Source organism: Diadema setosum, chromosome 4 (assembly GCF_964275005.1).
Source record: "Diadema setosum chromosome 4, eeDiaSeto1, whole genome shotgun sequence".
Classification (NCBI taxonomy): Eukaryota; Metazoa; Echinodermata; class Echinoidea; order Diadematoida; family Diadematidae; genus Diadema; species Diadema setosum.
The window spans coordinates 20,018,063-20,040,610 of record NC_092688.1 but is presented as its reverse complement, the minus strand read 5'-3'; the positions used below and the strand labels follow the sequence as shown (position 1 = coordinate 20,040,610).

At 37.6% G+C, this 22,548-nt stretch overlaps 1 protein-coding gene across 1 annotated transcript; it reads left to right on the top strand.

Moving 5' to 3' along the window:
• Positions 1–139: 139 nt before the first annotated feature.
• On the top strand, positions 140–18,728 carry LOC140226986 (BRCA1-associated protein-like). The gene is made up of 13 exons (XM_072307424.1): positions 140–372; positions 1,825–2,064; positions 2,640–3,159; positions 5,115–5,304; positions 6,427–6,540; positions 8,174–8,322; positions 8,847–8,922; positions 12,330–12,468; positions 13,075–13,187; positions 15,155–15,244; positions 16,007–16,171; positions 16,795–16,890; positions 18,549–18,728. Exons 1-13 carry the CDS (start codon positions 294–296, stop codon positions 18,726–18,728), a joined length of 2,151 nt encoding a protein of 716 aa, XP_072163525.1. The 5' UTR covers positions 140–293.
• The last annotated feature ends 3,820 nt before the right edge of the window (positions 18,729–22,548 follow it).

The window sequence follows — 22,548 nt, the reverse complement described above, 5'->3', positions numbered from 1 at the left end:
GGAAGTATTACTACGCAATTCACGACTGTGCTTTTATTATGCAGGGATCAATGAAGCGTCTGTACGTACGTGACGGGTGTAGCAGCAGCGAGCTCTCACAATCAAAACAACAAGCGCAAGCTGAGGGATCCTGTGGAGGAAGGTGACAATGCGATGATGTTGGACGTCGAAGTATTACATCTTTAAACTTCAAGATCTTTCGCCCCGCTATCAGCAATCCCCATTACTTTCAGAAACGACTTCGTTGGAACTTAAGACGTAGCATTGGCAATTGCCGTCAGCTTAGCGTCCTAATGTCTGTTTCTTTGTGTGTGATTCGTCTGTCTATCAACAACGAATCTGAATTGCCGACATCGTTGTTGTATTCAAGATGTGAGTGAGCTTCGATCCCATCTCGAAATTCTTGTTGAATATTCATTGTAATTCTTTTACCATCCATGTTTACCAAGAAATTTTCGTCGTCCTTTTCTTTCCCTCCACTTGTTCATTTTCATTTTTCATTTGCAATCCGCATTCTATAAATCGAATCTGTTTTCTTCAATCCGATAGTCGAGTGAAGATCGTTGCAGAGAATTCTGCACTGTGATATTATTCAGTATGAATATGACCGACAAGTCTGTCTAATTCCGCGAAAAACTTCTCATTTAAATTATTAATGATGACATTTGCTGGGTCAGTTTTTCGCTTAAAAACTGACCCAGCAAATGTCATCATTATAAATGAGAAGTTTTTCGCGGAATTAGACAGACTTTCGGTCAAAGTATGAATGAGACTGAGAGACATCGTTATTATCAGATGACTGTGTGTATTTGCAGCATGCGGGGAGGCTGGATTGGGCAGAGAATCCAACCCCAGCAAGCACCTTCTGATCTGGAGATTCTCCCGCCTGAAACCCCAAGCAAACGGGAGACTTTTTGCGCGAAGCGCACATCACGAGTGCAAAGTTCCTTGCAGCGGCCGGGGTCCAGGGCCCTTAGGCGCAGGCGGGCCCTGGAAGCTCCAGGGTTCTAGATGCTCTCTCGTGCTATCTAAGGCTTATTTTTCAACATATGATGGCAATTACTAATTAGTAAGATATCATGTCAAGCGGGAGACACAGAGCCAGGGCGGGAGAAATTAAATCTCAAGCGGGAGAATGGGAGATTTTGCAAAAATGGACTTTCGGCGGGAGATCTCCTGTCGAAAGCGGGAGAGTTGGAGTCTCTGATTGGGGTGCAAATGCATTTCATGGCCATGGGGGGGGGGGGGGGGGGGGTGCTGTGGATACTGAATACAGCTACAGCTAGTTGATGTACAGTGTATGGTCTATCGCCGGGGCACAAAAACAACATCTTTGTGATTCATTGTAAGCAAAGTACAAAGTTACAAGTAAATACAGTGCAGTCCCATTATAAACGAAGGACTGGCAGAGAGTGGAGAGCATGCATTCAGTAATGATATCCAGAGATGCTGTATTAAAAGTAATTAAAGCAAGCCCATAATTTGATTATAACCCTGCCCAAAATCTGACTGCCAGCTACTGTACATGTAGAAACCTAGACTTCTAACAGTTAGAAATCTATGCTTTTCCGCGGAATTGAATTTTGGCACAAGATGTCGAACCATGGTGAGAGTTCTTGTTTTTTGTTTTTTGCTTTGAAAATGTTGATGTTGTGTCATACTTGTGATATAAATGTCTTCTACATGTCGTATGTCATTTTACATTGTACTACACAAAGTTTAGCTGTGACTAAATGCAATTGTATTGATAATGTCAGAAGTGATAGTCTTTGTGCATTATACAACATCCATGAAAATTTGCTTATAATTTGTGCCCCACTGCAGCCAGATCACCCAACATGGCAGAGAGCCCCCCACTCCTAACATCCAGTCCCCCTCCGGCCCTGATGGCCAAGCCACGCCAGGATGCCCTCAAGCACATGCCGCAGGTTGCCTGGGAACGGGTGGAGGACGGGCGCAGCCACCCAGTTGGAGCCAGAGAGGATAGCTTGGAGACGGTAGTGGAGAAGTGTGTTGGAAATAGGGAAGAAAAGGGCATCAGGATAGAGACATATTCTGTGGAAGGTAAATACCTATGAAAGATAATTCACTTGTATTCAAATCTCCCAATTAATATCTTCAAATGAAGATATAGTAAATATCTTGTGTCAGTTTTGTTTATTGTTTTCTTTAACTTAGTAGGGTACCACATTGTATTTTTTCTAAAGATGCCGCTAGCTCTTTTCAAGTTGTAATGATTCAAAGTTAGAAAATAGCTTAAATAATTCATTAAGCTGTCCAATTGTTAATCTGGATGGATTGCTAGAAAATAGGGCCATTGATTGTGATGACATTGCAACCATTATCTTTTCTGTATTTTACAGTCAAGGCTGTTAAAGAGAAAAGTTATGCACCTGGGAAAAATTCTCCGGGTAAAGTGATACAAAACCTTACAGGTATGGTTAATTTATGTGAAACCCAGTCAAACTTTGAGAAAGGAACAAATTATGTTCAAATCAAGGTTACAAAAATCAATAACATATAACTTCCTGGAAAAGAAGATTTGTCTCAATTAATCATTACTACGCAGTGTTGGACAAACTCACCTTTCACACTTTCTGCAGAAAAGTTATCTTCCTGTGGCCTTTTTTTCCCCCCAGAGCGGTATGAGGATGAGGTTACAAGTCAGAGCACAGAGGCGAAAGCCAACTATGCCAGTGTTGTCTCGAACACCAAGCCGAAGGACAGACCCACGGGATCTGAGAAGTCCAGCCACCAGTCTGCTGGGGTGAGCGTTACGCCCCCTGCAGGGGACGTCAGTAAGGACACAAATAGTGACTCCATCAGCGAAATCACCTCCCCGGACTTGACGGACGAAGATTCGTTGACCTCGGACAAGAGCAGGGGCGAGCAGGCGGAGGGCAAATTCCACAAGGGGAAGAAAGCTGAAGTGAGGCGCAGCTCTTCCCTGAAGGAGCAGAGGAGTTTGGCGTCTTCGAGTGTGGGCAGAGAGAGGCGGGGCTCCTCTGGTGCTAGTCCTCCTACAGTGTCATCGGATACAAGCGAGGGAGGCAGGTCAAGTAAGAGTCCGCTTGCTTCATTTAGGAGAAGAATCCCATTCTTTTCTGGAAATCCTGTGGTGGATATCACAAAAGGCATCGTACATCTCTTCAAGGAAAAGTGAGTACTTTTGGAGGAAAATAGTTTGTTTCATGTTGACTCTTTTGCAACGTTTGTGCCATTTCAGACATTTTCCCACCAGAAAATATGATCTGTTCACTCAGCGTGATTTTTTTTTTTTTTTTTTGTTAACACGATTATTCATTCACTGTAATGGTGAATGATATTTGTTCACTGTAATGCTAAATGATAATTTGTTTAATGTAACACTTCATGATCTGTACACCCACAAGTGAAGATAGTGTACTTTGAAAGTGCTTTTAGTTATTGTTAGTTTTTTAAACAAATAGTGGGATAAAACCTATACATGCTTGTGTATGTCATAGTTAACTATGTAGCTTGATAATGTACCAAACATACGTCTTGGTTAAATTTTTGTTGCACAAAAACAGATATAGGCAAGATTTCATCATCAATTACAGGAGTCACTTCCAATTAAAGGACAGGTTCACCTTCATAAACATAAGGATTGAGAGAATGTAGCAATATTAGTAGAACACATCATTGAAAGTTTGAGGAAAATCGGACAATCCGTTCAAAAGTTATGAATTTTTGAAGTTTTTGTGCTGTGACCGCTGGATGAGAAGACTATGTACTGCAGTGCATGATGTGACATGCATACAACAATATAGGAAAATACAGTGTATAAAGAGAATTTCACAAAATTTCATCTTTTGAAAAAAATACACATTCCCTTGACTCGTTACCGACATATGTTATGGGTAATATTATTCCCCTGCTCATGCCTTTAGAAAGGCAAGTCAAGTGCTCTTTTATTATTCGAAAAAAGTGAAAATAGTTGAATTTTCTTTACATTCTCTTTGTACTGTTGTATGCATATGATATCACAAGCTGTAGTAGTCTCCTCATCCAGCAGTTCCAACATAAAAATTTTTAAAATTCATAACTTTTGCATCGATTGTCCAATTTTCCTCAAACTTTCACTGATGTGTTCTACTAATATTGCTGCATTCTCTCAATCCTTATGTTTATGAAGATGAACTTGTCCTTTAATCAAAAGTGTATATGAATACTTTGCAGCAAAGTGATGTTTATGGAAATGTTTACATGTGGATGTTAGACACGCAACTCATTTCAAATGGAAACTTCCAGGATTTTGACGTGAAGTGTTGTTTTTTATCAGTTCAGTATTTACCAGAAATAACACATTGTACTTCCATGCTTTTTGTTCCTGAAAAGTATTATCAAGGAAATTACCAAAATTGTCTGCTGTTTTTATGAGACTTGCCTAATATGATAATATCTTTGTAATATGCAATGTGCATTGTACGAAAATAAGCAGGTAAAATGAGCTCATTGCAGGGCAGGGGCCACAAGCATCTGATATTTCATTGTGCCAATGAATTGATTCATTGAGTACAATGCAATTTTTGCACTTGATGTGATATGATTTTTGTACTTCTGTGTTCACTTCACAGAAGATTTTTTATTTATTTATTTTTTTTTTACTCTGCTACTATATACTCTTGTTAAAGGGATAGTATAGTTGTGGTTGAGATGGGGCTTCAGGTATCCAACTTTTTTGAGAGAGAAAATGAGAAACCTCTTTTGAAATATGAAGAAGCATGTAATTCTAAGAGTAATTCAAAGTTTATTTGATGAAAATCGGTTTTGAAATGGCTGAGATATCCAAAACAACTATCAGGGATCCTAATAAACAGTGGGACCCATCTTTTATTAGGATTGCTTTGTTTTACTTTTTTTTATATATATATCTCGGCAATTTCAAAACTGATTTTCCTCAAAAATTATGAATTCCTCTTAGAATTGTATGCTCCGTAACATTTCATATAAGTATCTTGCAAAAAGTCAAAAGCTCAATCCTCATCTGAACCAATACTATATCATCCCTTTAAGCACAAACTGCTTGCATTATGCGCGGTAAACTATGTAGGTGTATGTGGATGATTATCACTAAAAGTCTTTATTTGCAGTCAAATGACCTCTCTGGATGAGGGCATCCATCGGAGTGACATGATCTGTGCTCTGGCTGTCCCCGCGTCCCTCATCTGCCATGACCTTCTTCAGTTCTTTGCTCCCCTGGCCGAGGGCATTGAGCATGTCCGCATCATTCGGGACTCCAACCCAAACCAGTACATGACCCTCATCAAGTTCAGAAATCAAGTGAGTTTCTGTTCCGTTTAGGGGATTCTCGAGGCAAATCATAAAGCAAATTATGAGACTTTCTTTTGTAAGCAGTGATTGTACCGTACCACTCACTATTAAATACCCTTATGTAGATTGTGTTGCCATACGATTATTATACTGTAAAAGTGGACATTTTCGCGATGTTGAAATTTTCGCGTATTCTGCGCAACCAGAAACTAGCGCGAAAATAAAAGCAGGCGAATACTTTTGCTTGCCATGATGTTCCAGTAGATGATGTCTTTATTCCGCGGAATTGAAAACATGCGAAACCCTTCTTACCCAGCTGATCACGAAAAATTAGTCATACAAAAATATCCTCTTTTACAGTATTGTTTACTTTAAAGGACAAGTTCACCTTCATAAACATAAGGATTGAGAGAATGCAGCAATATTAGTAGAACACATCAGTGAAAGTTTGAGGAAAATTGGACAATCGATGCAAAAGTTATGAATTTTTAAAATTTTTGTGTTGGAACCGCTGGATGAGGAGACTACTACAGCTTGTGAGTCATATGCGTACAACAGTATAAAGAAAATGTAAAGAAAATCCAACATATTTTCACTTTTTTCGCATAATAAAAGAGCACTTGACTTGCCTCTTTCTAAAGGCAGGGGGAATGATATTACCCCTAACATATGTCGGTAACGAGTCAAGGGAATGTGTACTTTTTTTCAAAAGATGAAATTTTGTGAAATTCTCTTTGTATTTTCCTTATATTGTTGTACGCATGTGACATCTAAGTTATTCATACAATGCAGTAGTCTTCTCATCCAGTGGTTACTGCATTAAAACTTCAAAAATTCATAACTTTTGAACGGATTGTCCGATTTTCCTCAAACTTTCAATGATGTGTTCTGCTAATATTGCTACATTCTCTCAATCCTTATGTTTATGAAGGTGAACTTGTCCTTTAAGAGAAATGAAAATGAATTGAAAAAGAACTGAAAAGATGTAGAGTATTTGATGTCCTTAAAATGATTTTGTCTTTTAAGTACTTATAAGCACTAACCGGGGAAAAATAAACACAAACTGAAATACAAAATTAATTTACATTGTATGTGTAATGCATGATCAATATATTTTCTTTTCATTTCCAGAGCCATGCAGATGAATTCTACAAGGAATACAATGGCAAACCTTACAACTCATTTGATGACTTCATCTGCTACTTGGTGTATGTCTCTAGAGTAGAATGCATGAAGTCATGTGAAGTGAGTACTGCTTCTACCCCTTTCTCTGAACTCTGTCATTTGTATGAATCCCAGTGCACTCATTGGCCCGAATTCTCAAAGCTGGAATAACTATTCCGCGGAATAAGTTATTCCACCTTTGAGAATAGATTCCGGGGAATGAATCGCGTCATTTTACGTCACTAGGGCCTGATTTGCATAAGAGGCGTATTAACCCTATAAAGCCCAAGGGGGGCACATTGTGCCCCCCTACCAGATTTTCATTTGCCACTCCTTTGTCCTTAATCCGATTTCAACCAAATTTGGTGACTTTTCCTAAAATCTTATTGCGAACATTTTGATATATAATTTAGGTGTATTTGATGTTGCTGGTTGCCATGGCAACCATAAACTGACAACCATGTCAGTCAGATTTTGCATATTTTTTCTGTTCCCATTTCATTTAACAGCATTACAGTGTATGAAATGGGTGTTTCTTGGCTGAAATTTGTTGAAGAAGCAAAATTTGAAGTAATCATGGTCCTGGAAAGTTTTTCTTATTATTTCCTTTGTTTTTATGTGATAAATGCATAAAACAATATATATAATCTAGAGATAATTGAAAACAATACTATTTTCTACAGATTGCCCTTATATTTGGATTTATTTTGATTCCTTCACCCAAGTTATGCCTCTAATATCATTAGTTTATCATATTTCAATTTGCAATCTCAAAATTCCACTATTATGCAAATATGAAATGTCATAACTATACATGTACCCATCCCAAACATTTCATCTCAGGTCTCATAATGTATCACTATGTTGATATGAATAGCGCCCCCATGTGGTGACCTTGGGAAATTTCAAACATAACAAATAACAAAATTCCACGTGCTTATCATTTGTGACAAATATGAAAATAATTGGTCTATGATAAGACATATATAATGGGGATAAAGAAATTATACCGAAAAATCATGTTTTTAGCATATTTCCTACTTGTTTTTGTAAATAGCACCCTCCATGGGTGACCTTGTGAAAATTCAAATGTACGATCATGTAGAGTATGAGTTACTCTATCCACGTGCCAAATATGACGATGATACATCAAATAATAAAAAAGTTATATGGGGGGGGGGCACAATGTGCCCCCCCTTGGGCCTGCGAGGGGTCAAAATAGCTTGGGCTTAATAGGGTTAAATCGGCGGAATAAGCAGTGTAATAAAGTTATTCCACCTTTGAGAATTCAGGCCATTGTGCACAAACGAGAATGCTTGCCTGTTTCTATGCACATGCAAAATGTAAATTCCTAGCTACCCTTGAAAAAATAGGGCATTCAAACTGAAGGGAAAATGGTTGAACTATTTGTGTGTAGTTTTGATGGTGATTAACTGCCAAAATCATAGCAAACTGTATATCTTTTTGAACAGTCTTTATGTAAATATTGTAATTCAGGCAGTGTATATGAGATTTACATGTCCTATTGACTATTGTATAGAACTAGTCACTTTGAAAATGTAAAAAGATGAAAATTGAAAAAAGAAAAATTTAGTTACATCGATAAGGCAACAATGTGAAAGTAAGATATTAGTGTCATTTTTATTAATTTGTGCATCACTGGTACTAACCAGAAGGATCGATTGTGTGTGGCGTTTTGCTCCCCACACTACAGGGTGCTAGTCTTGCCACACCAGGCCTCACCGAGCTGCCAACGTGTAATATCTGTCTGGAGCGCATGGAGGACTCTGTGGAGGGCATCCTGACCATTCTGTGCAATCATACTTTCCATGGCAGCTGCCTGACCAAATGGGGAGACACAAGGTGAGGGATGGGTGTCATGGGAAGACTACACAACATGATAGTGGGCTAACATTGGAGGGCTGGGTCAGGATTGAACAAAACAAAGCAAAAACAAAATCCAACAACAATAACAATAACAGCAACAACCACAACAAAACAGAAAATAGACAAATAATACAAAAACAAAAAAAAAGTCACAATTCCTGAGCAAGATGTGTGAAAGTGTATGTGTGGCCCAACAACATTTCTGAAACAAAGAAATAGAAAAGAGGCTAGAACATGCCCATGAGAAAAAACAAAGTTAAAGTTTGTATGTTTTTATTCTATAATGTGATGGTACTTTAAGCAGGCAGTTTGGTACATGTGTCGATGTATCTTTTTGCATGTCGTTATATATGCAAATTTACATTTTGTAGTTGTCATTACTTCGATGTCACACTCCTGTGACTGCTTCATTGTCCAAATTCATATGAATGTCTATTAGTCAATTTGTTTTTATTTCTCTTCCTATTTGCATCTCAATTCCTGGACTTTCTTTGTTGCAGCTGCCCAGTCTGTAGATATAACCAAACCCCAGAGCCTTCAGTTGACAACAAGTGTTTTCAGTGTGGTGCCCAAGAGGTTAGTGAGATAAAGCAAGCATACAACCTAGTCTTGTCCTACACCAACCCTTCCTGTCATTAGCTTATTCTTATGTCACACATATCCTGTCATTAGCTCACCCCATCCCCCCCCCCCCAAAAAAAAAAAAGAATCAGAGACAATCCTATTTCACACATATCCTGTCAATAGCCCACCCCACCCCAAAAAGAAAAGAAAAAAATCAGAGACAATCCTATTTTACACATATTCTGACTGTGTCCCAAGTTTGGTATTTTTTACCATCTACATATTGATGTTATTGATATCTTATAATTCATTGTTTCATTTTTTATGTTTTGTGTGTGTATTTGTTATTTACCTTTTGTGTTGTAGCAAATTCTTGGCATTTTTTGTTGCAAATTATGACTGTGAAGAGATATTATTCTGGTGTAGGGCAAGTCCAAGATATCGCGCACCTTACGTATGGGACATTCAGAGATTTCAAACCTCTGAAAAGTAATGAAGGAGCACTTGGATTTTATTGTTTATCATCAGGAGGACTGGTATCCTTGAGAAGAATATTGTGTTTAAGTTTGGTGTCATTTGACCTTGGGTTGATTATTTTATTAAGAAAAATATGCCAACTTACGTATGGGACCAGAGAAAAACTGGATTTTTCAAAATAAAGTTTGAACTGAAAATTCTCTGAAAGTACCTTACTGATCAAGTTCTGTTTGGAAGTGAAGAAAGGTACAATACTGAAGTATCTTTCAGCAAAGTTTCACTGCAAAAGAATAAAGCATATTTTCATGAAGTTGGTTTAATTAACGAAAGTACACCTTACGTATGGGACATGGCTCAACTTACGTATGGGACATTTGTCTTTAGTGCACAAATGCATTCATGGGAATGACTTTAAATTTCCCCATAGTGTCATATTTAGTTCCACAAATCATGCTACAACATGTAACAAATGAAATAGACTTCTAAGTGGGTACTTTCCCGGTTCAGGTACCCAGCAAAAGCTAAAATAAAACAAATAAAAGTAATTATCAATTTACAATTAAATGTCTTAGTTTGGATTCCGTCATGCATTAACACTGTCCTCATGATGTCTACACATGCAGATATAGTATACTGACACTCTATTTCTAGCCCATTTGTAATTACTCTAGTCAATATTTTTTCATCAAATGAAAAAAAAAATGAGCAAATTCTAGCTTGTGACCTTGATATAGCATACATGTACATGTACAATAACTAATTTGTAGTCTTGATAATTTCAACTTTAGAATCAAATGTCATGTACAATGTATTTGCAGATACAGTTTGAAGTGGGTACTTTCAGTAGCTCTAGGCTTACCTTGCAAGTTGTCTAAGTTTTTATAAAGCTTTATAATTGTTTGAAATGCAGCACAAAACACAACAACAAGAGTACTTCATTTTGCTCTGTAATCATCATGTTTTGCCATGTGAATTTTAGCTGAACTGCAATATCAATCAAATTTTAATGAAAGTTTTAGATTTTAAGGAGATAGAAGAATGTATGTACCAATGCTGTTTCTGTTTTTTTTTTTCAAATTGCTTGGCTTCGTGTCTATGAAACCAAAGACGACAAAATTTGTGCTACTTTGTACATACATACATGCTTGTGTAGTGATACAGGAAAGATTATCATTTGCACATTCAAATCTAGATTTGAAACACTTAAGTAACTCACTGATCTGCAAATTACAATTTTGAATAAATTCTAATAACCTCATTTGATCATACACTACCAGATTGCAGTGTATGTTGATAATTGTGTAGATGTGGGGTACAAAGTAAGTATGAGTTGATGAAGGTGTCTCAGAGCACATCTGTCTCTTCAAACACAAAATAGAAAAGAAAATTGAATTTCCTATTTGTTTGTGTAATTTGTGTTTTTAGCACTCCAACCACAGAACCAGTATTGATATTGTGGTTTATAGCAAATGTAAACTATAGTCTTCATTTTACAGGATTTTCAGAAATCATGTTCATGACCTTGATAAGTCATGACATATTCTGAGGGTGAACAGTTGAAATATTAACAATCATATCAAAATAAAAAGTACAAGTGTACTCTCATAGGGTTTTTCCTTTGCTATCAACTCAAGTAATGACAAAGTTACCTGCTCACACCTTAAGTGATTTTTCTTTTCAGTAAGACCTATAATGTTGTCATTGATGCGCGCCATAAGCACAATTGTTTTGATTTCGCTTTTGAGGCTGTACAACCTGTGGTACATGCTGAACAGTGTACTGCACCTAAAATGACACTCAGAGAATCCCATTCTTGGACAAAGTCATTTTGTAGAGAGGTAAAGTTGAAAATGATAACTGAATTAAGAAAATGTCCAATATCAAAATGTTAACGGGGAATGTTAATTCAAGACCAGCTGCACAGCCTGTAATGAAAATAAGAAATTACAAGTATAAATGAATATTCTTTATTTTCCTTTCTTAATCATAGAATGACTCAATAATGCTGTTCTTACACTCTCCCTGAGGTCATCTGAGTAGGAGAGGCAGATATATAGACATATTCTTCAGAGTAGGTGCAAAGATAACCATTAACCAAACAAATGTAAGGACATATAGCATCCATGTCAAAAGGCGGTTTTCCCATTCACTTTGCATGTAATGTCCCATACGTAAGGCATTTGTCCCATACGTAAGCAAACTTTAATTAGTTATAAGATGAAGGACTAATTAAATTTCCTCATTTAGTTTTGCTAATCTGGAGTTGAAATGAATAAATTAGAACTTCCTAAAGTATGATTGGTCAATGTTACAAATCTTCAGAAAAAACTTAAAAAAACATACTCAAATCCTTACGTATGGGACACTATGTTCTGGGAAAGTGCATAATTTGCATAATTAATGTGCTGACCTTGTCTTACCAATTGCAGATTATACTAACTCATACAGGGGTCATGTCCATAAAGGAACTAGGTCAAGGACAAATTCAACTGATTTTAGATGAATATTTATAATTTGTCCCATACGTAAGGTTTGTTTTTGATTTATGCAAATCAAGGCCATATTTCTTGCATAAATTTGCATAATTCAATATTTTCTTTGCTGGAAACATATGATTTAACTCTTTGGCTACAAGATGATATCAATAACTTTTTGATAAAATCAAGATGAATTTTGAGCATCTGAGGGGACATTATCTTGGACTTGCCCTGTAAAGATGTCTGTGTTATTTATACAATGAATTAATGTTATATGTGTTGTTTTGTTATCTTTTGTGTCTCAGTTTGGCATGTGTGCTGTTTTTATGTGTAATTATGTTTGCCACGTAATTCATGAAGATTTTCCATTTTATGGACAATAAAATGAATGAATGAATGAATGAATAATCATTTTCCAGTTTGTGTCATTAAAATTTTGGCCCCTGTTTTGTATTCACTTTTTAGAGTCTATGGATATGTCTAGTGTGTGGTCACATAGGGTGTGGTCGGTACGTAGAGGCACATGCCTATCGCCACTTTGAAGATACCCAGCATACTTACGCCATGCAGCTGGGCAAACAGAGAGTGTGGGATTATGCTGGAGGTGAGTTTCTTCATGGGGCATCACTAACCAGTATTTAGCCATGAGGTAATTGTCCGCGGGGGTAATTGCCCTGATACGGTTCTTCATCATGGCAAGATTTCCTTCATTTGAAAGAAAGATATTCCCACTGGTTCCTTTTTTCCGACATGTTTGTTAATTTACAGATCAGCAGTTGCGATCTTCACAAATTTAATTTGTAGAGGGAGACAAAGTGAAGAAACTTGCACCTGATTTCCTTCATTTTCCTGTAAACTTGCTATTCTTCACAGTGAATATTGTGATAGTGGTGTTCGTGTAAATATTTTGAATCAAATTCGTCTGTAGAATCTTAACCAGTTTGTGAATCTAAACCTCGGCTAGTGCTGTAAATGACTTTGATGTCTATCCACAAAAACTTGTTTTCTTTTTCTTTCTGTGCAAACGTGACATCAAAAGGTAATGCACAAGTCACCTATTAGGCACTACCAGTTAAGAAGCTATTGGAGTTAACAATCTTCTCTTTCTCAGCTGTCGATCTTCAATCATTTTGTCAGGTTCAATTGATATGACCTGGTATGAATTGACTATAAAGAGCTTTAATGCTGTCGTAATGTTGTTGGATTGCAGACAACTACGTGCACAGGTTGGTGCAGAGCAAAAGTGATGGCAAACCAGTGGAGTGGGAGCGAGCCAACGGAGACGAAGTGTGTGAAGAAAAGTTTGATGCTCTTACCCTGGAGGTAAGGTCCTATGCCAAAATGTTGTGGAGACATGGTAGATTGTTTAATTATGGGACAGAGTTTGAATTTTACCATCATTTCCGTTATTTCCACTAGAAACAAAAGCAAACAAAATATTGCAACTTGAGTCATTCTGCAAAATTCAGAAAAATGAAAAATAGAATGAAGCACAGATATACAGATTTTAATGATAGATCATAAAAGCCCAAAATACTAATTAAAATGCAAACTCCAAGACACAACATTATCTAATGTGAAAGTAACCTAAATCAAACAAACAAACAAACAATCAAGCAAACAATCCTCTCATATTTTAAGTCATAGCGATACCATATCTAGGAATAAGAAAGTTTTGTTTTTTAATATGAAATGCACTTCTAAACTTTTTGCACTGCCTGCTTGTCCCAGAATTGAACAGTTAGCAGAAATTTAGTTGTACTGTTTTAAAGGAAATGCACATAATGGTACAGTGTGAAGTTATGAACATTCTGTTAATTTGTTCATCCATTTGGAATGAATGTTAAATGTCTTGTTTTATGAAATGTATTAGGAATCAATACATAAGTACATGGTGTAATAGAACCTGTTGCAAAATGGACAAAAAAAAAAAAACGCAACTAAAAAAGAATGCAAAGAATGGAAAAGCAAATACATTGTGTATTTTTGAATGATTTTTGCCCAAAGACTTCAACTAACAAGATAATGACTGCAAAAATAATCTGAAATTATCAGCAGTACAAAATACAATTACAAACTTTGATTAAGTATGAAAATTCCATTTACCCCCACAGATACATGCTTCACTTAGCAGTAGTCTTCAGTGTGTAAAGCATATATCAATAGCTATCATTTGAACCATTATATATGCATGATAAAGCACTATTCATCATAAAACAAATATTCCAACAAAAGGAACGAGGACATCAAAAAAAAAAAGTGTATATGAATTTATAAAAAAAAAGGGGGGGGGGGGTCAAAATGTTAGTGACCCTGGATTCTTGTTCATGTTCTTAGCACCTTTTCCTCCACAGGGCGACATTTCAACACTCCCATTGAACTTGCAAAACTAGAAAGCAGTTCAATAAGATTACAAATTCAAAATTGGAATCTTCTCACTCAATACAATATCAAAGGCATTGTCTTTTTCTTTTCTTTTTTTTTGAGGGGGGGGGGATTGTTTTTTGAGGCATCAAAATCATCCTTTAGCAATGTGCTCATTTGATTTGAAAATGGGAGAGGTACCACCTGGTAATCAGCTTTTACTAGAATCAAAGGCATTGTCATTTTTTTTTTTTTTTTTTTTTGGGGGGGGGATTGTTTTTTGAGGCATCAAAATCATCCTTTAGCAATGTGCTCATTTGATTTGAAAATGGGAGAGGTACCACCTGGTAATCAGCTTTTACTAGAATGGAGGAATCCATGGTCGCAAAAATAACATGGGAACTAACTTCAAATCTGAGTGTGATATGATTTATCCACTAATTGAATATTATCCAGAAGAATGTTCAGTCATTCTTTTCCCACTCTGATTTGGTCCATTAGAATAACATCGTAACATGAGATCCCGCCATGTCTATATGAACAGGCCTATCTCTTGGCGTAGAATAGCCTTGTCCAGGTGATTAAAATACTAATTCATCCTAATTTCTAGCATTATTGGTGAATATTTCTGAGCCACTTAAATTGTCGTAATAGCTTCGATTTATGTAATAAGAAAATGCTGATGATTTTGATATATAAAAAATAACTATTTTGTTCCATACACATGGCTGAGATGCACACTTGATAAAATCACATCTAAAAACATTTGTTGTATGATATTTGATACATATAGATTTCACTATAAAGAAAGAACTTCATTCACATACTTCTGTCAAAGCCGAATTGAAACCCTGCGAAGAGATATCTGTACAAGTGGATATCATGAACAACCATTTCCTTCACTGTTGTTCCTTCTTTCTGTCCAGTACACATACCTCCTGAACAGTCAGCTGGAGTCGCAGAGATTGTATTATGAGGAGAAGATGACCAGGATAGAGACCGATGCACTTGCTCAGGTAAAATCTTACCCAAGGCATAGTGCTTGCTATATTCACATCATGCAGTGCTAAAAAATTTGTAAGTTTGTAATAGACGAGTATATTGCACAGTGCAACTGAATAGGACTGTAACCACACTCTTGAGACCGCAGTTTGTTTGTGCTCTTGCATATCTGGCCTTGTTAAGCTGCAGAGTTTTGAAGGAACATTGAAACTTTATGACATCATGTGGTACTTCACATACCCTCAGAGGACTCCTCTGGTAATTGATAGCCTCCCCTCACAACTTACTTTGTAATTCTTCATTACCTTGACCCCAAGACCAGATGCCAGCATACTATACAGTGATCATGCCCTCTCTTCCATGCTGTCTGTCAAGTTTACAACAGTTTTTATAATTTATAATGCCCTTGTCCCTCTGGTGGCCCCACACTGTCATTCTCAACCTGCAATTTTTTTCCAGTATTTTTTATTTTTTATTTTTTTTGCCTAAAATACTGTAGTGTTCATTGGAAATACCCTGGTGACATTTTCCAAAATAGTACATGTACTATACACATCTTTTGCATGAAAGGTGAAAATACTGTTTTTCCACTAAAAATACACTGCTTTTTACAATGTTGGCATCTCTGCCCAGTGCCTGTTTGATTGGCACCATAATGTGTAAATCTGTTTTGCAATGCAGAAGTACTGATAGATAGGTGTATGACTATCACTCTGGGATCTTATCATGAACATCCATGATGCAACCCAATGACTTGTGGCACTCTCTGCCCATAGGTATCCGACGTGGAGGTGCGGTCTAGGAAGATGATGGAAGAGAGAGACCGGATGGAGAGAGAGCTCCAGAAGACAAACAAGGAGAAGCAAGTGGCCGAGAAGAAGGCGGCCTTCCTGTCGGAAAAGCTTGGCAAGGTGCTGGGGCAGCTGTCTGAAGAGCTGGAGGTAAGTTGCGGCCAGGCCAGTGTGTTGATGTTATGTGCTTTGTCATATCATGTAAAGAGACTCTAGCCAACTGCTGAATTGGATGCCATGTTGTTGCTTGGGGTATTACGCATTAGAGGGTTAGTGTGTATGCTCAGACGTCATAATCAAAGTGAGCTAATAAAGTAGAGCTTCGTTCAGAATGGGCACTGATGAGTATGTGCTCTCTTCGCCAACGACATGGCTCCACATAGGTCACGAGACCAGCTATGGACCAATTGCACCGAGTTGGCCAGACTCTCTTATGTGGCACTGGTTATGTGATGCAATCATAGGCCTTTTACACCAGGATTTTGTCTGTATTGAATCAGTATTTACCACCTCAAGTGGAAAGAAGTTACCAGTAATGAAGATGTTATGTAATCACCATCAATTCGCCATATGTGCATGTTAACATAACAGACCTTCATTTTCAACTCAAATGATGCTAGTTGTGTCCAGAACCCCCATCCATATGTGCAAAAATACACTGCCAGTCTTCTGTACAAACCAAGTTTGAAGCTCTACTTTCTTGCTGCCATTTGAATGTTAGAAAACACTATTGTAATGATTTTTATTGTCTATCCCACTGTGTGTTTGAATAGATGAACAAGTGTCTGCGAGCCAACCAGTCGGTTTGGCAGGAGAAAGTGATGAGCCTAGAAACAAAGCTGGAGGAAGAGAGCAAGCAGAAGTCAGCGGTAAGTATCACAAAGACCTTTTTTTCTCAATGGCTGGGACAAACTTAGAAAATATACTGCTGGAAACTTTGGTGTTTATTATGGCATTGCCCGATAGTAAATAGCGGGATGGCACTATCGTGTACGAAAATAAGATATTATGCATTTAACCCTAACTAGGCCGGGGGGGGGGGGCCTCCGAGGCCCCCCCCCTCGACGTTCCGCACGATGTATCGCTAACGCGAAAAGCTATCGCCGCGACGTTATATGACTTTTTTCTTTTGCGATTTGCGATGCCCGGGCGCGCGGTTCTGAAGTTGCGCATAAATATGTACATGCCTGTCAGACCAAAATTGCTCAAAAACGTGAATTCGTGTACAATTTCAATGCAAACTGTGCTCACAGGCAAATTTCATAAAAGCATAATTATTTTGGGGTTTTATTGATTAAAATCAATTGATAACATATTTTCTTGTTCGGAACAATGTCGCGGACAAGTTTCATCGAAAAAACAATGAAAAACATAAAGAAAAAAAACAATGAAATACATAAAAAATTCAAAAAACAATAAAATACTTGAGAAATTTTTTGTGATGGCACAATTTTTTTCTCTTATATTTGCTCAGGACACTAAAAAGAATGTTAACACAAAAAATGTGCCCATTTTGAGCTTTATTTAGTGATTTATACCAAATTGTCTGATTCCATGCATCATTATGCATAAATTAGCATAATTTTGCATAAATGATCATTTTTTTTAAATTTAACTTCGTGGTACTTTAGATTACGTCATAGGCAATGTGTGTGCCAATTTTCGTCGCAATCGTGCGGTCGATGGCCGAGATCTGGAGGGGGGCCTGGGAGGCCCCCCCCCCTCTATGATCTACCTAAATAGCCCGGCCTAGTTAGGGTTAAGAGTGTGTGTGTTTTTTTCTGCATCAGCCATCTTTGGCTTGAACCCAAGTAAAGCATATCAACAAATATTGTGTGTTCTTTATACTACTAGTATAGCATAACACTTTGTACCATTGATTCAATGGACTTCATTGCTACTCGAGTCTTTTTTGTGGAATATGTTCTGTAGTAGTGTAAATGCTGTAAACATTATGTGTCTGTCAGGGATGGGAATGGCGATCATTATGTATCAAGGATAAGAATATCAAACAGATCCATGAATGTAAAAAAAAGGGGGGGCATCATCATCAGAGTTTACACACATTTTGTACTGTGTAAATGTGCTCAGTATTGCCAGGAGAGAGCTTATTGTAAGGTATCGTGTACTTTATTGTAAGTTATACAAAATTTAATATTTTGGATGCAGTACAGGAGCAAGTGCTATTGAGGCACCCAAGCAGTTTGCCCTCAATAGCAGTCTCCAGCAACATTAGGTCTGTCACATGTTTGTGTGTATAGCTTTTGCAGTCATTACGCATAACTCTGTTTCTGTCTGTTTGTTTGGCTTGTCTTTTTTCTGTCTCTGTCATATGTCTATGTGTGTGCCTGTCTGCATGTCTGTCTGTCTGCATGTATATCTACTTTCCTGCCTATGTCTGTCTGCCTGTCTGCCTCTGTGTCTGCCTGTCTGTCTGGCTGCCTATATACACTGTATCTGCCTTCCTACCTATGTCTGTCGGTCTGTCTGTCTGTCAACCTGTCTGTGTGTGTGGTGTGCCCTGCAGGAGATCAGTGATCTGAAAGACCAGCTGCGTGACGTCATGTTCTTCATAGAGGCCCAGGAGACACTGAACAAGACTCCCGAGAGGACGAGACAAGAGATTCAGGAGGGGCAGATCACCATTGGAGCCTCCCCGTCCCCAGAGGGCCGGCCATCCAGGAGGGGCAGGAAGAAGGGCAAATGACCACTCTCTTCAAGTCCCGGAGCCGACAGACCCTTAAAGACCAGGGGCCTGTTTCATAAAGATTGAGCGTGAGTTGCGATCAATCGCAAATTACTTTTCATAAACAACTCTGCGATTGAGCACAAGTTAAGCTCAATCTATTGAAAGTTATGCTTGATTTTTCTTGGAATCAAGAGTAAGTGTCTTTATGAGACAGGACTTATGCTCAATTTTGAACTTACGTTTGATTCACCAAGTTATGCTTTGAGTGCAAGATCAATTGCAACTCTTTATAAAACAGGCCCCAGGAGTCCACTCATGAAGTCAGGACGTAAAAGTCTTTACATAAATCTCAGAGTGGCCAAAGTCGCTCATAATAAAATTGTGTAGGTATATGAGACTTTCAAATCTATTTCACTAAGTCTCTCTTACGTGTGTCTTATGAGCGAAAAGTCTTGCATTAGACTTTCTTGAAACGGAGCCCTGGTAGAGTGGGGATACCATGTAGTGGGAAGGCTGGCCTGGCTTGGAAATATTAGGGAACCCCCGCAACAAATTGTGTTCAGCTTTATCAATGATAGGCCAGTATGTGTGCAAGTACAGCATATGCACCCAGTCAAAGAATCTCAACTGGAGTCGACTGTTACCGATGAGTGTATGCTTCGATGCACATATTCACCAACCGGTGTTACTTGTGGTTTTCAAATGTACCCTGGTGGGCTATGAATGAATCAGGGCCACCCAAGAATCCCTACGCTATACATATCTTTAATGTAGGCGTACTGTGGGAAATATTTGATAATGTAAGACCAAGACTCGTTTAAACTTTACAGTTATGTTCAGAATACTTTGCCCCATGATGTTGTACAACTGTGTATCACAATTTATGTAATCCATTCTGTGCTACACATGGTATACTTCCTGTGTGCAGGAGACATTAATCTCTCCAGGCAGTACTGCAATAGTTACAATCATGAAGTAACATTGAATTTTACAAAATATCTGTGTACCTTTGTATCACACAATACAAGCTTTTCGAATTGGATTCCAAGCTCTGTAAACAATAGCAATTGGAACCCCCAGGCATTATCTGGCTTACCATCAACTGCTTATAACAACAACACGTTGCAGCAAAAAAAAATAAAAAAATAAAAAAATAAAATTTGTCTGCGGTGTAATGATTGAATTGTGCCTGGATGGCATGTTAAGATTTTTGGAATATTAGGTCCGGAAGAATGAAGTGTCATCTGGGGTAAATTTTGTAATCATAAAGTGAAATTTGAGATCAAAACTACCTACATCATTGATGCTTTTTAATTGTCAAAAGTCAAAGATATCAGCATAGCCATATTCTTCTGCATGAACAAGCAGCAAATCTTTATAGAGTATATTAAACAGTTGTGTTAGATATGAACTGGCTGTATGTTCCTCACAAGGTTATAATTGGCATTCTAAACAGGGAAATTCCATGAGTACTGCAGTATGATAAACTTGTTATGATATAAACCGACAATGTCAACATATCGTTGAAGCAGAAATCTTGTGAACTGTAATGCTATGGTAGTTGCTGCCGTGATTAATTTACCTCAGTCTGTTATGTAATATGAACCATGTCTGCATCAGGCTTGTGACCTTGCACCTTTCTTGTTGTCCCCTCAACTCTTTATGTGCCACGTTAGCACACCCGAGTCAGTCGACAGCATGCCAAGTTCGCATATTCTGCTCAAACACACAAACCTGGCCAAACCGGTCGATAAATCGCCAAATGCCACAGTACAATGAAAGCGTTTTTTGCGAGTCAATTCTTGCCACTTGTAGCTTGCATTTTATGTGGTGATTGACTTTTAAACGGTGTTCCCTTCTGGATTTTCCAGCAATTTGTAAGTTTCTGTCACTGTTTTATGTGCAAAAGTTATGCCTCTACAATAATGTAGTTGCTGGTCATTTGAAAGAAAAAACAATCAGAGATTTGTCATACAAAATTACATCAAAACAAAGCTTCGCATTTTCTTAACAACATTGTTCATTACCTATCCATTGTATCAAAAATCTATTAAAGAACATAGATTTGAAAACAGAATGTTTTCCCAACACATGACTACTCTGCTGTCTCAGAATAACGTGGCACACAGGGCGTTTCCACCATGGCACATAAAGAGTTAAAGACAAATCTTGTGCGATATTCATATAAAGAACCAAGGTCGGGTCCTAGGCAAATTTCTCTTTTGATGTCATCTCAGTCTTCATGTCATCAAGTTATGCTTCCAGTCCCAAGAGTTATAGGAGGAAAAAGAAGGGTTTTTTTTTTATTTTTTTTTCCAGTTGACAGACAGGTTGCATTTCACTTCCTAATGAATCAATGCTATCAATACTACATGTGAGGCTGAGCTAGGAATAAAGAAATATATCTCTCTCCACATCCCTCTAATGGTCATAAGATTTGCTCTAATATGCATGGAGGATGAGTAACATGTATAGCTATGCTGATGTTTAGCCCTTTCAGTGCTAGTGAGTTAACTTTGCACAAATTTCACACACATACCTATGGACAAGAAGTTAATGTGGTGCATAGAGAGTTAAATATTACCTACCTCTGACCAAACGCAGGGCAGACTTCACAATTCTTTTGATAATGTAATATGATAGTTTTTGTGTTGGTATACTATATTCATATTTTGTCATCTCCTGTAGCTGCTGTGCAGTCTATGCCTCGGACTTTATTTCTTTTTTTTGTCCATACGTCACCAATATTATGCCATAAGTGACTCTATGCTGTATAAAATGTCAACATTTAAAACTGTCCCTTATGGCATAAAATTGGCCAAATATCCTACTTAAGTGCAGTCTGTAAATCTATGCAGTGATGTCATGGTAGCAGCCCCCAAGATAGTGACATCTCTTGAAAGCGTGGCTCAACTTTTGTCCAAGGGATTGGGGAATGGTAATCTTGAAGTTAGCAGAAGTGCTGGAAGAAAGTTGGATAGACAAGTGTAGTGCTCACAGGATCAACCATTCAAAACTCCTTAGTATTATTCAAAAGAGGGATAGATGTGCATTAATGTAATACAGAAGGTGATATCATTATCAAGTGTTGATCTTAAAAAGAAAATAAATATATCTCATTTCATTTCCTTAATTTTTTCTGCTTTGTTGGGTTTTTTTTTATTTAATTAATTTATTTTGTTTTTCTTTTGAAGGAGTAGAGGCATCTTAAGACTTGCATTCCACTTGCCATGGATTTCTCATAGACTGAGAGGGACTGAGAGTTTAGTGTTTGGATGCAACTATGCATTGGGCATATCTCTGCTGAGAGGAGGCCTTAGTGTTCGGGGCTTGAAAGAAAGCCGGTAGATTTTGGTGCTGAACCCTGCTCAACTTGATGCATTATTTTGCAGATTATGTGACAATGCTATCATGCCAAGGTGTGTAGACATGTGCCATTAAAATGTCAATGTGTGTATTCTGTAAATAAAAGAGGTGTTATGCTAGAAGAATTATGACACTTGAAGTTGCTGAGTATTTTGTGCATATGTGTATGTTGAATAATTATTCAAAGGGATGGTATAGTATTGTTTGAGGTGAGGATTCATTCTTTAACTTTTGCAAGATACAGTGCACTCCCGTTACAACGAACAAGGTTATAACGAAATTTCGTTATAACGAAGTAAATCTTGTGGTCCCAAAATTATCACCATTAAAGTCTATGGTGCAAAATTCGCTTATAACGAACACGGTTATAGCGAAATTTCCGTTATAACGAAGTCTTTTCCGAGCGCCACAGACAAAGAAAAACAAAAGAAATGTGCTCCGTTATAACGAAACGCGAATTGCTTTCGAAAAT